Source organism: Rhinolophus hipposideros (genome assembly GCF_964194185.1).
Source record: "Rhinolophus hipposideros genome assembly, chromosome: 8".
Taxonomy (NCBI): domain Eukaryota; kingdom Metazoa; phylum Chordata; class Mammalia; order Chiroptera; family Rhinolophidae; genus Rhinolophus; species Rhinolophus hipposideros.
Genome location: NC_138054.1, coordinates 22,751,239 through 22,764,533, shown reverse-complemented (window position 1 = coordinate 22,764,533; position 13,295 = coordinate 22,751,239). Strand labels below are relative to the sequence as shown.

Below are 13,295 nucleotides of genomic sequence, written 5' to 3'. Positions count from 1 at the left end.
AATATACCTACTCTGCAAGACTTAAACTACAGGCATGCAATAACAACGTTCCTCATGAATACTCCATCAAGCTGCATTTGTATCCGACCTCGACCATAACTCATGTCTTACATGAAACATCTTACACGTGCACATACTCTCGGGATATCGAGGTGTGCTGCTGACATCTATCAACGTTGTGATTTCAATTTAATTGTAAATATGGATGATTGTTTGTAAAGTGCTCTGCTAGGTATTGAAGAAGATGCAGAAAACGTAATGGCCTTTGTGGATGAATATTTTCTATTTGGGGAGAAAAAAAGCACATAAAACGTTAAACAGCATAAAGATAAAATCTTGGTCTATACCACAGTGGGGGAAGGCCACATGGATATGTATAATAAACTGGCAAATAAGTGGTATTAAGCAACGATTCTCATTTCAAACACCATAGGGTTTGTACGTCTTCTTTACTATGAGGTGTGCTATGGATAATATATTATCAACAATAAGTATTTGAGTCTGTGTATTAATTATGTTTTCACAATTACATTGATTCTAGGTCATCTTTATATGGATGCCACTCTATTTGCTTACATTCTGTAGGGCAGGCAAAGGGGGAGTCCCAGGTATGCACGTGAACTTGGTTACCACCCACCCTGCCCTACTCAACACTGTACAAACCCCACTGGCCTCTCTACAGCCCTCCTTAGCTTGCTTTGTTTTTTCCAATCGCATCTATAACCTTCTAACATACAGAATAATTTTCTTACTTATTACATTTGTTCTTAATTGCCTTTCTCTACTTGCCAAAATGGAATATCAAGGATCCAAGTGCTTTCTTTATATTGTATACTGATGTGTCGTAAGCCCCTGGAATAGAGTCTAGCACCTCGTAAACACTCAATAATAAATGGGTGCCACTGTTATTGTTTCTTTTTCTGCACACATATAGGAATATTTACCGGCATGAATGTCTCTGGGGTCTTTTTCTATGGATTAAACAGAGAGAAACTTTAGCATAGGTAATATTGCTAAGTCAAATGACAGAAATATTTGTTCTGTTAAAACAGTTTAATTTGAAACGATCCACAGAGTACCTGAGAGCTATGTGCCTCACTTAGTCATTCTCTATCACACTCTGATATTACTGAATTCTAAATGAGTCACTGTATTTATTCATTGTCTGATTGCCTGCTTTTCCATAGATAACAAGCTTCATGAGGGTTGAGAGCTTGTCTGCTCTATTCACTGCTCTGTCCCCAGGGCTCTCAACAGGCCCTCGGGCAATAGAGGCACACCCACTTATTTGTAGCAACAATGCTTTTTCCTCCAGCACCCACCTCTAAATCCAAAACAGCAAAAGCTAAGTTGTTATTAGGTTTCTAACAATTCAGCAGATTTTAATTTGCAACAGAAAAAAAGGTGACTCAAACAATGGAACAGTTACTCTTGTCCTCTTCTTTTTTTGTTTCTGTTTTAAAAGAATATCTGAGGTAGTGTCATCAAAGTATTCCCTGACTAAAATTACTGCTTACGTCCCAGCATCTAAGGGTACATACAAGGACCCAAAACAGGATAGAAATTGATGGTAATAAAGCACAGGCTGAAATACAGATGCTGCTGAGCAGAAGCATGTGAAGAAACTTGCACCCAGGAGAGAACTAATGATTGACAAATTCTGAGCATCAGAAGAATCAAAAGGAAAGGGAAAAAGCAAATCTTGTTGACAAGTGAAGAGCAGTGAGAAAGGCGCTGAACTGAACATATTTTTTAATGAAGTGTTAAGTAGATCACAAAGAGAGGTGGATAATGACTGTGATGAAGAGTTGGCCAGGGTGTGAAAGAAAAAAAAAAAGCAAAATTAAGTGACACTTGGTAAATCACAGGAGGACATAAAACCTGAGAGAGCTTCTGGAAAGAATGGTCAATCCCTTGTAACACTCCAATGGCTTTTAGTAATCGAATTGGGCAGCTCATTAAAATTATGTGTGAACAGAGAGGTACCTTGGCAAAAAGGCAAGGGAGCTAAGAAATAACTAGAGCAACACAATTACTATTGCTACACTTGAAAAATATCAGGAATACGAGGTATTCAAGGAGATGCATTTAAGAAATAGTCTTTGAAAAACAGTGAGTGGATCCCAGGGAAATAACAGGAGCAACAAAACGGGCCACAGGAGGGATGAGTCATGCCAAAAAAAGGAATCTTTTAAATTGAATATGTTCATATAAAATAACTGAGCTAACAGTGAGGGAATTTAAAGACGCTATTTGAAGAATAATATGAGGAAATGGGAGAGTAAGATTTCAGTTTCTCTCTGTGTATGGGCAGACTAAATATAGAATTGTCATGTACAGCACAACCAGGGAGCTGCTTAGAATCTGGCAGAAGCCCTCAGTGTTTTCCTAAATGAAAGTGATAGTTGGGCTCTAATTATTTCAAATACTATGGTTAGTTCTCTGGACTACATTGAAAGGAAGTGAATTTACATGTAAAAAAAATGCCAATTTTGTCCTAGGTACTATGTTTGACATTTTAACGTATATGAGCTCATTTGCTTCTCACAACAAATCCATCACATGGAAGTCATTATCACAGTTTTTAGCTGAGGTAAACTGAGATAGCAGTGCTCTTAAATAGTAGCGCCAGGAATTAAATCTGAGTTTGGGTGGCTCCAAAGCCAGATGTCACCAAGCTGCTTCCTGCATTAAAGAAAGTTGATAATGAAGTATAAAATTATTACAGAGAAATATAATTTAAATAGCCTGATACTGTGTTAATATGTTTATTCACACTCAGATTCAGAGGGGGGGACCTTGGATAATTTGATTTATTCTCCTTGGGCTTCTTTCTTGCTAAAGTTTGCTATTTTATGAGACCAATACTCACACACACACACACACACACACACATATATATTTAAAATCTTATTTAATAAATGGTATACACTCATTAAAAAAAATTCTTAGGCTCCCCTTACTATATTTTACTAGGCATGACAAAATTCTTCAAAGTTTCCTCTGATGGCTGGGGTGCAGGGGGGAGTAGCAGGATTAAGTCATTCATTCATTCATTCATTTCTTTATTAATCACCATTTATTAAAATGCTTAATATTAATCAGATACTTTGCTAGATCCTTAGAATAAGCTAAATAATCATACTTCCTGTCTACATAAAATGCAAATTGGTCCATCAACCTATTTGTTGATACAAACCAGTAAAGAGATTTTACTGGTTTACTAAGAGTGGAGTAAACGCTATTAAGGGAAAACAAGGGTCTTATTGGAAAATGTCGGCGTGATACCGAATTCTGATGTAGCAATTTTGAAGCAGCTTCATCAGGGGAACTTGGAATAGAATTGTTAGTTTTCTGGGCACAAAGAAGAGCTTATATCTAAGTGATAAAAACAAGAGAGAAAACGGCATTCACGAAATGACCCATAGTCCTCGCGCAATGACTGCACACCAGGACCAGGAGGTGAACTTTGTCACTGCGTCCCACACCGAGGACATGGCCACGCTATGACTAGGACTGTTCTTGATAAACATCTGCCGCAAGCAACCTCTGGCCACCCAGAGCCTTTTGCCATGATATTTTCTATGTATCCTCTGGCAGTCTCAGACCATTGCAGCGAAGTAGAAGATTACATGTAAAATCAGACTGCAAAGAGAAAATCGCCCAATGTCAGAATTTTTCTACCAGCAATGGGAAAGATAAGTGTTTACATGTAAGCCAGATAGTTGGTTTGTGAGATTGGGGTTATATTGTGTGGTGAACAGACCCATTCTTTAAATACATTAAATTCTGAGAAATATCTACACCAAGAGAGGTGTCTTCACCATAACAGGCTGAAGGAATGTCAGATGCAAGTTCTCCTTGGCGTACTAACACTTTATTACTGTAAATTTTTGGACGAATGGTTAATATACAGCTCCTGTATAAAGAAGACAGCAACCAAAATATTCTCTTGCTTACCTGGGGACCGAGGCATTATGAAAAGATGCCCCATATGTGGGATTAACTAAGACAAGTGACTCAAGTAATGAGAAAACCTGGATAAAATAAATAACATTGCCTTGGCATTAGAGAGCAATTTCTCTGGGTCTGTGAGAGCTATCAATGCTTTTCAAGTCACCTAATGTAGGAAGCTACTTACATGGACACAAAATCACCCCAACCTGCATATGTCATTAGTCCATGGGCCAGTTTACACTGCCTCCCTGTTTTTAATCAGAATGTGTTCAACATCACATACAACTTTTATTCCATCACTATTATGAAGCATATTTGCTAACAGACTTTCAAGCAGTTGGAAAATAGCTATTGTGTGATTATGTCATGTTTTGGGCATGGGGATAAAATATTAATGAAACATATTTCCTTTCTACTCCAGCCTAGTGAAAGAACGAATCATTTACAGGAATTTAGAACATGATCAGTGTGAGAATAGAATGCTACAGGATCACACGGGGTTGACTCTTATCTTGAGTAGTTTGGTAGGCCCAGAAGATAGGCAGTTCTTTCTAAATACAAGGAGCAGCATGTGTTCATAGCATGTGTAGCAGAAGTTATTTTTGACAAGAGCATTGACAATGAACTGAATAGAAGATACCTCATGTGATCCGAAAACCTACTATAGTTTCAGGAAACATAAAACGGAGGTATGAGCCACAAAGATGAATCTGCATCATTGATGAGAATTCACAGAACAGGTGAGAGTTCAAATAAAGAAACAAAATTTACAACCCTCAGTGGCATCTGAGTCCCTTGCCAAAGTGATCTAATCAGTGATGTTTGTGTGAGATACAAATATTTCGAAAGCCTTACAGAAACCAGATGTTAAATCTGTCTGCATATCATTGACAACGTGATGAGCTCACATTTACATGGAGTGCTTAAATACGATCTTTAGAACACTCATGAGCACATTTGAACAACACAGCATCAGCAAAAGGCCGAACAGTGCCCTTTGATCAGTAAGGTAACTAATTATTGATCAGTTATTTTGCTACTGAGGCACATGTTGTTCAGAAGAAAACCAAAGACAGCACTGAAACTATAGGTTATTTTAGACAACCAAAGAAATATTAAAAAACAGAATTCTTTTCAGTCTACACAAATATATCTCTTGGCCACCAAAGCAGCTATCTAGGATAAGAGGGCTGAGAATACAATTTTTTCCATGTTTTCTTTTCTTTGTCAGATTTTAATTGTGTTTGCTGAGGATCCTTCTTTATAATTACTACTAGTCCGATTACCATTTTGACTACCATACTATAGTCACCAAGGAAGCAAATGTGTGTGATGCTCCCTAATAATCAACTTTTTCTATCCCCAACAACAGAAACAAAAAAGAAAAAAATAATATGAAGAGACAGACTCAAATAGCTGTAATTTCATTTTCTATCTTTCAGCTTATTGAGTCATTTTAGATGTGCCTCTATAAAAACCTTATCAGAATCACGTTTGCATATGGAAAATATACCAATCCATATTCAAACATCCTATATTCACATACTTATTGAAAAAATACTGAATGTGCAACTGTCCTCATCATTTCACATTTAGTGACAATTGCCAGTTACCCCCAAATGATTTTTTTCACATGCCTACTAGCAATGTCTGTTAATATATTCTTCGCTATACAAATTTCTAAATGTTCACTTCAAAATAGTATAGGAGAATAAGTACTCCCATTTTATTCAGTAGAAAGTAATACAATAATAAAACAAAGCACCTGTGATTTAGAATGAGAAAGACCTGCCTTTGACTCTCGCTTCATTTACTGTTGTCTAACCATGGGGAAATTACTTATCATCTCTGAACCTCAGCTTCCTCAGCTTTTTTTTTTTTTTTTAATTTTTTTAGAATTTTAATTAATTTTATTGGGGTGACAATTGTTAGTAAATTTACATAGATTTCAGGTGTACAATTCTGTATTACATCGTCTATAAATCCCATTGTGTGTTCACCACCGAGATGGAAGCTTCCTCAGCTTTAAAATAGAGATAATAGTACGTACCTAATTGGGTAGTTGTATTAATAAAGACATTATATGTAGAATATAGTATGTTGCCTGGCTCACTTTACAGGCTCAATGTAAGCTACTCTCATAATCACTTGTTATTAATACTAAAACAGCAATTTTGTTAACTTCTGATTTCATGGCTGGTGCTTTTTTGAATCCAATTCAGGGGACAAAGCTTAGGTTTGGACCAGTAAAATCTGTATTTGAATCCTGAGTGTTCTGTGAAGTGCAAGAAAAGCCACTTAACTTCTCTGAACCAGAGCTGTTTCTAATGGGAAATTTGAATACTAATGCCTACTTTGCCAGATTATTACAAAGATTGAATGAAGCCATTCTTCTCCGTATATGGTAAACATTCGTTGAACAGCAACTCCTAGAATTAATATTATTGCAGCAGCAGTAGTTGAAAAACAAGGAATCATCTGATTTATATGCCTTGGCGTAAAATAATACTATCTTACACAGAAATGGAGAAATAGGATTGTCTTCAGTTGCCAACCCCACCTGGCATGTTCTATGAGGCCAGTACTTACTAAGCCTCTGCATGCATGCACCAGTGATGAATACAGAACCAGGAACCCAACATATGATTATCATTAAGTATATTTAAATATGCCCAGATATTCACACTAAGCCACTGACACGACACAAAATATCCTGCAAATACTACACATTTTAAGAACTGGAAATATAAAGCAACTGACTTTTTGTAATGTAAAAAGTGTTGGAGGAAAGAGAGAAGTGATGAAATCTGGAAAAGCAACAACAAAAAGGACCTTATTTTTCCCCTATATGCATTGTTTGGCAAAACATGTAAATTATTAGAAACTCAGTTGTCTCAGTTTGTCATCATTCAAATATTTGAAGTTGACTTATTTCCATTTATTCTAATCAGTGGCAGTGACTACTATGCGTGGAGTGAAGTGTAGAGACCTTAAGATAACAAAGGTTTATCAAAGGTTTATTTCAAGGTGATTTGAAAATATCCCTGTACATTACAAATTATTGTTTTTAACACAGGATGGATAGAAAACCACAGGAGCATTTCATTTAATGGTCACTTATTCAGAAAACAAAGGAACAGACATGAGATTTGTTTAATCAACGGGTTTTATTTCCTAGAACTGAAATAATTCAGATCTAAATTGCCAAAGCTAGCTAGTCAACAATTTTTCATCAGAGCCCAAGGGAGAAGGTCAGGGATAAAAGAGGCAAAAGATGAAGAGAGACCACTAGGAAGACATTAGGAGGGGCCACCTATATCCATCTTCTCAGTAGATTAGATATCAGGTCTGGTGACAATATTGAGGGGACCAGGTTGGGGATGCGGATCGGAAATGACACTGCAAAGGACCACCAAAGCCTTAACTACAAAAAGAAAGGCATGAAACCATAAACAGTAAGGAAACCTCTGTTCATCTAGGAAAAGGGAGTAACAATGGAAGAGCTAGGAGCCCAGTAGAGGTATACCCAGGGGTAGTTCTTAATTTGCAAAAATATTCCTTGTATTAAAAAGGTTTCTTAAGCTATGCTCTTCGTCTTTTGTCTGGGTGATGTATGACTGTAGAGTGGCCTTGAGGCTGTGGGGAGAGGAAAAGGGGAGGCCAGGGGTCATTCCAGAACATCCCATGTGGCCCCAGAGATCTAAATGGGGACAGATTCTTCTCACCATTTCCCATCCAAGAAACTGGGCAAAGCTAAGCCTTCTGATACCACAAACAACTTGGAATCCGCCAAATCATTTGATGAAAAAGTACAACTCTCAAAACTCCCTGGGTCTTGGCAAAAGGATTTTTGGAAAGGAGACCCTCCCCCACAAGCTGCCCCACTTTCCGACTCTAGGCAGCTGGTATAATAAGTACAGGAGTGGACAGGAGCACAGGAAGATGTCACTCTCCTGCTATCCTCCCCCACCACAGTATGAGGATTGCTCCTTCCAGTCCTCCGTCTTCCGGAAGTCTCCCCTGCTCCTGGCATCCTCACCCCTTCCACTCCTGCCCCTGCTTCCAAGGCAGAGGCCCAGAATACCTGGAGGAGGGAGAGAGGGGTGTTGGGAGGTGGGAACCGCTAGTCCAGGCCCCAACAGAAGACTTGAGCAACAGTTCCAGGCAAGAAGGGACACGGTGGCCTCATCTCATCCCAGGGAGCAGAGGTCCTGATTGGGGTCCCAGTGCATGGGGCAGAGGTGAGGGGCAGGTGGCCTGTCCATCCAGGTACCTCATGGCCGGGTACAAAGCAGGGGAGAGGGAGGGTAGGGGGTGGCTGGTGGGGGCAGGGAGATGGTCCCAGTTCACAGGCCACGGCCAGTTTCTCCTTAACAGTCAGACCGCATGGGGAATGGGGGGGCTCTTCTTGACACTTTGGCGACTAGGGGCTCTCGCGGTCTCCGACTCCCAGGACCTCGGCCTCCTTCTCCTCAGCAGCCTCTTCCTGGGGCTCCAGCTCCTCCCGAGGCACCTCCCACGCAGGCCCCGACTCCGCCGCCTCCACCGGGAGCAGCCTCTCAGCCTCGCAGGCAGCCGCCACCTCCTCCTCGCCGTCGGGGTCGGCCTCCTTGCGGCGTTTGGGGACGTCCTCCAGCAGGTCCTCCAGCAGGTCCTCCACGCTCCTCTTCAGGGCCCCCTTCTCACCCTGCTCCGGCGCCGGCTCGTCGACACGCAGCTCCCCGGGCTCCTCTCCGCAGTGGGGGCTGCTCTTCTGGGCCTCGGAGACAGCGGAGGCCTCGGGCTGTGGCTTGGGCGGGGGCCCCTCCTCGGCGCTGCTTTCCTCTCGGGCAACTCCATAGTCACAGGCCTGGACCCCGGGGTTGTTCTCGATTTCCCACAGCCCCTCGCTGAAGCCCCTCCGTTTGTTGGGCTTGCCGAACTTCTCCTTGGACTCCTCATACGGGAAGAGGTGTTTGGGACCCAGGAGGGCAGTCTCGTGGGTCCCAAAGAAGAACACTTGATATCGGTTGGGCCGGGCCATGTGCTCGATCCGGGCCGGCCAGTGGGCATAGCCCTTGAGCTTGGCGAACACTAGGTCTCCGCTCTGGTACTTGGGCCCGCAGGACTGCGACATGGCGGTGCACAGCCGACCGGCCTCGGTGGTGGCGGCCGGAAGGAGACGCCAGCGACGCCGGCGCGAGGGGCAGCCGCTGAGCCCAGGCTGCGCGCCCGCTCCAGGGCCCCGCGAGCACGCGCGCGCGGCAACGCTCCAGGCCCAGGGGGCCGGCGCGGGGGGCGGCCTCTCAGAGGCCCCGCCTCTGCCACGTGGTGACTAGAACGATGGAGCGCATCGCTAGGGGGGCCCGGCGGTTGTGCGGGCCGTGGCCCCGTGCGGAGCAGTCTCGAGGCCACGGATCTGCGCACTGCAGAACACTCCACTCGTGCTTCAGGAGCTGTGGATGAGAGGTAGCTGGGTCAGTGGTTTCGATCATTTTTTTTATTTCCTTGGAGGCTAACCCTGGAGCCTGCAGTGGGGCTCAAGAACGGTGCTCTGGCAAAGGGATAGAGTTGGCGGTATTTTTAGGATGTCTAGAGTGCACGTCCTCTTGGTAATCAGTATTCAAAACGTGTAGTTCTTTGTTTTGGGGGGGGGGGGGAGGGCGGGAGTGTCACAAAACGTATATAGCAACATCATGAGTATGACAGACCAGCCATAACAAAATTTCCTATTTTACATGGGAAGTTTACATCCAATGCTGCACAAGGATTTTACCCTTTCAGTGATTTTTCATATTGTGAAATATAAGACTATATAGTTATACCATGGAGAGAGTATGTCAAATGCTCTCAGTATCCTCCTACAAGAGAAGAAAATTGGACTCATTATCCTTAAGAATTAGGTAGAGGTCTGCTTGTATCAAATATCTTTTTGGTAACTAGAAAGAACTTACTGGGGACTATAGATTAAAAACGCATCATCTCAGCTGAAATACTATTTTAAGAAGAGACTTTCTGCCAAATAAATCGATTGTAAACTGGTATTTATGAGAGTTTCAATGTAACTGCAATTTTTATACAACTTTGTGCTCTTTTTTGAATCCTGCTGGCTAGGTGTGAACTTGCACTCTAAAACCTAGTCGAATTTATCATAACAGTACTCTTGGCCACTACAACAAAGACTTTTCAGTATCAATCATGTATTTTACTAGATAGATAGCCTTTCTTAGTGTAGCTAACAATGACCAATGGAGAATTTGAACAATTAACCCTTTTCAGTACAACTCAAATTTGTTTCTGGTTTGCTGTGTCGGACCACCCATTTTATCTCTGGGTGGTAGAGACCTGTTCTGGGCAGAAGAAGTTAATCTTCTCCCAACAGGCAAAACAAATATGATGCACTTTGATAGTTCTAAACAAGTTCTTTTAGTTTTTTTGTCAAATGTTTTCTTAGAACACTTATCTGCCCCACAAATACCTAGTTTTACAAATTAAGTAATACCAACAACGTACCAACAATTAATTCACAAATTGACATTCTGCTACAAATATACATCTGACACATTTCCTCCTTTCAATTTCTTAGGGGAAGTGCAAGAAAACTAGGACTGTTTAATGGCTGTAGAAGAAAACAGGACATCATGGGCAGCTATGGAGCCCATAGCAGGAAGGAATATGGAGTTTCTGTAAGTAGAGGCCTTACTACATGTCTGTTTTCTCAGCCCTAAGCTTGCTGCACTAATGCACAGATCATGTACCAAAGTTTGTCAAGGAGGAAAAAGTCTTTCTAGACAGCATGTCCAAAAAGGGTACATAGTTATGCCATCAGCTCAGTCTCAAGGTGTGACCTCAGTCTGAAGGTATGACCAAACCTAAAAGCCTAAGACTCCAAGTAAGTATCATCACAGGCAAATGAACAAGACATCAAAGCTTATTGCTGGGTAATTGAACCATAGCAGGTGAACAAGTATAAGATTGGACTCTGGATCTCAGAGTCAGAGCGAATAACCAAAAACCTATCCAAAACTGAAACCAAAAATATAGTAGGAAGCAGAGGCAAGATTTAGTTTAACAGCTCTACCTGGATATGGGCTGCAGTGAGCTGCTATGAGGGGCTGACCAACGACTGGTGACCAACTGCCTCCGCCGTGGTGGGGGGTAGCGCAAGGCTCATAATAATACCAGCATGGGACAGGGAGCTGGGTCCTACACAGCTGGAGTGAGAAACAACTACTTGAAGTGGGCGGCGGTGGCGGAAGAAAGGGGGGAAAAAAGATCTAGTTGAAGATCTAGAGCTACAAAGAGTAACAGAGATTCTATTAGGCAAAGGAATGTCGTTCTCACACCTCCACCCCTGTTCACTCATATACAATGTAGTGTTAAAGGGCTGGCACAGATGATGTTTGTCTTCGAAGAGTTTAAAATCTAGTTTATGAGGTAAAGCACCAGAGACTTCTTTACAGAGCAATGCAGTCTTCAAGAGCTAAATCATGTGGCCTTCGCATGAATATGGAGAAATTCCAGGAGAAATCAATGGGAATATGGCTGTTAAGACAGGTTTATGGGAGACGTAACAGAAAGGAAATGTGATAGAAAGGATTTTGGCATCTCTCACGCATTTTCCAGTCTTGTAAGGCTGGGAGCAGATATAAGCTTTGTGAGCCTTTCATGATCTTAAGACGTTTAACGTCATTCTTAAAATTTCTCTCAGGACCATTATAAATACTGAGTTTGAGGCTATGAAAGTCCAGATAATGGGTATGAAGGTCTATGATGTACTAACAAAAGTGAAGTAGAATTTCATTATGGATAGGATCAGATTATTATTATTACGCTAAATAAGGGAAAATATATATCAAAAGGAGTCGGGCTCTGAAGAATGAGAAAAAGTCCTCCACCAGACAAATTCCATATTGGAATTACACATCCAGTACACTTCTGTATGAAACAACATATAAGTTCTTGTTACTTGGAAATATTTTAAAAAGAATGTTCATCAATTAAATTTATCAATTTATCACCTAATGATAGCTAGCTAGTGCCAGAAAGTGGAGGATGGGAGGAAGGTTGAGGAAAAAGTTGAATGTATTTAAAGAGCTAGAGGCCAGTTTCATAGACACGTTGTTCCTTTTTTACCTGTGTTCTCAATAATGCCATTAAATAGCATGATCTTGGCTGCTTCTACCATTGAAACCAATTTGTTTTTAAACTTGTCTCTCTTATTTGAGGAGAGTAGGGAAGTGGTGTTTATGGTAACAGGTTTAGATTTGGCTATTGTATAAACCGAGTACTCACAATTATTAATTTTAGGAACTATATCTCCATGAGCTCAAATGTTTCTAATAGGTCAGGATGTTTTACAACACCTTTATGTAAAAAGGATCTAATTTCAGCAGCAGCATACCTAGCAAAACACCATGGAGTCCAAAACATAAAATGCTTCTTAGTTTCTTTCTCTGGATAACTAATGATAGGATTTAAAAGCTGCTTGGCAACAATTTTGAAACATGGGCAATGAAACAATATAATTGTACGAGAGAGAATGGATATCTAATTGATGTTTTCTTGTTTAATTAGTTTTACTTTCAATTAGTTTGGTGTAAACTGTGATTGAAAATAAATGTAATTGTTTCTACATACTTTTGTCATCATTAAAAAATATTAGCTGCCTCTGGGTTTATACAACAGAAGTGTTTGTACATGTTTGGTATTTGGGGTCAAGGCTTTTCTTTTTAGAATGTTCTAGCAGACATAAATACACAGAAAATAAATCCTGTCAATTCTAAGATGGGTAGAAAATCCCCCACTGTCCTTTTGAAAAAGTCAAAGATGTGGTACCTCTCTATTTTCTCACCTCTTCATTTTATCAGTGTCCACTTAGCCTAACCTTTAAAGCCTCAGGGATTTCTGAAATCCAAGGGATCTGCTGGGGGTGAGGATCAACTGGGTATCATGGGGAATGTCCCGCAGTTAAAGGATCATTTGAGGGATGTTCCCAAGGAGCTGTGTCATTATCAATTTCAATAGTGAATCAAATTTGTATCTGCCTTTGATGATGAGATTTGGGGTGGGAGAGATCAGGGTGCAGATTTTCCAAGATGTATGTGTGCTGGAAATTTGGACCTCATTGGCCAATTGTAAATGTTCTGGAGTAGTGTGTAGGAGGGGGTAAATGGAAAGATCATACTTGTTTACAAAGCTATTGTTTTAGTAACCATGGAAAGAAAATCATTCTAAAATTAATAAAAGTAGCTGATTAAGAATAATTGTATTTCATAATACTGATTTGTTGGGGACTTAAAGATTTAAAAAATTACTTTTTGGTTCTCGACTTTTTCTCTCTGACTTATTTTGCTTAG

The 13,295-nt window shown here is 40.8% G+C and overlaps 1 protein-coding gene across 1 annotated transcript; it reads right to left on the bottom strand.

Annotated features, from left to right (window-relative positions):
• Nucleotides 1-8,380: 8,380 nt before the first annotated feature.
• On the bottom strand, nt 8,381-9,073 carry HDGFL1 (HDGF like 1; the record flags this gene model as incomplete). Its single annotated transcript, XM_081058029.1, has 1 exon — nt 8,381-9,073. The coding sequence occupies one exon, from the start codon at nt 9,071-9,073 to the stop codon at nt 8,381-8,383; it is 693 nt and encodes a 230-aa protein (XP_080914155.1).
• Between the last annotated feature and the right edge of the window lie 4,222 nt (nt 9,074-13,295).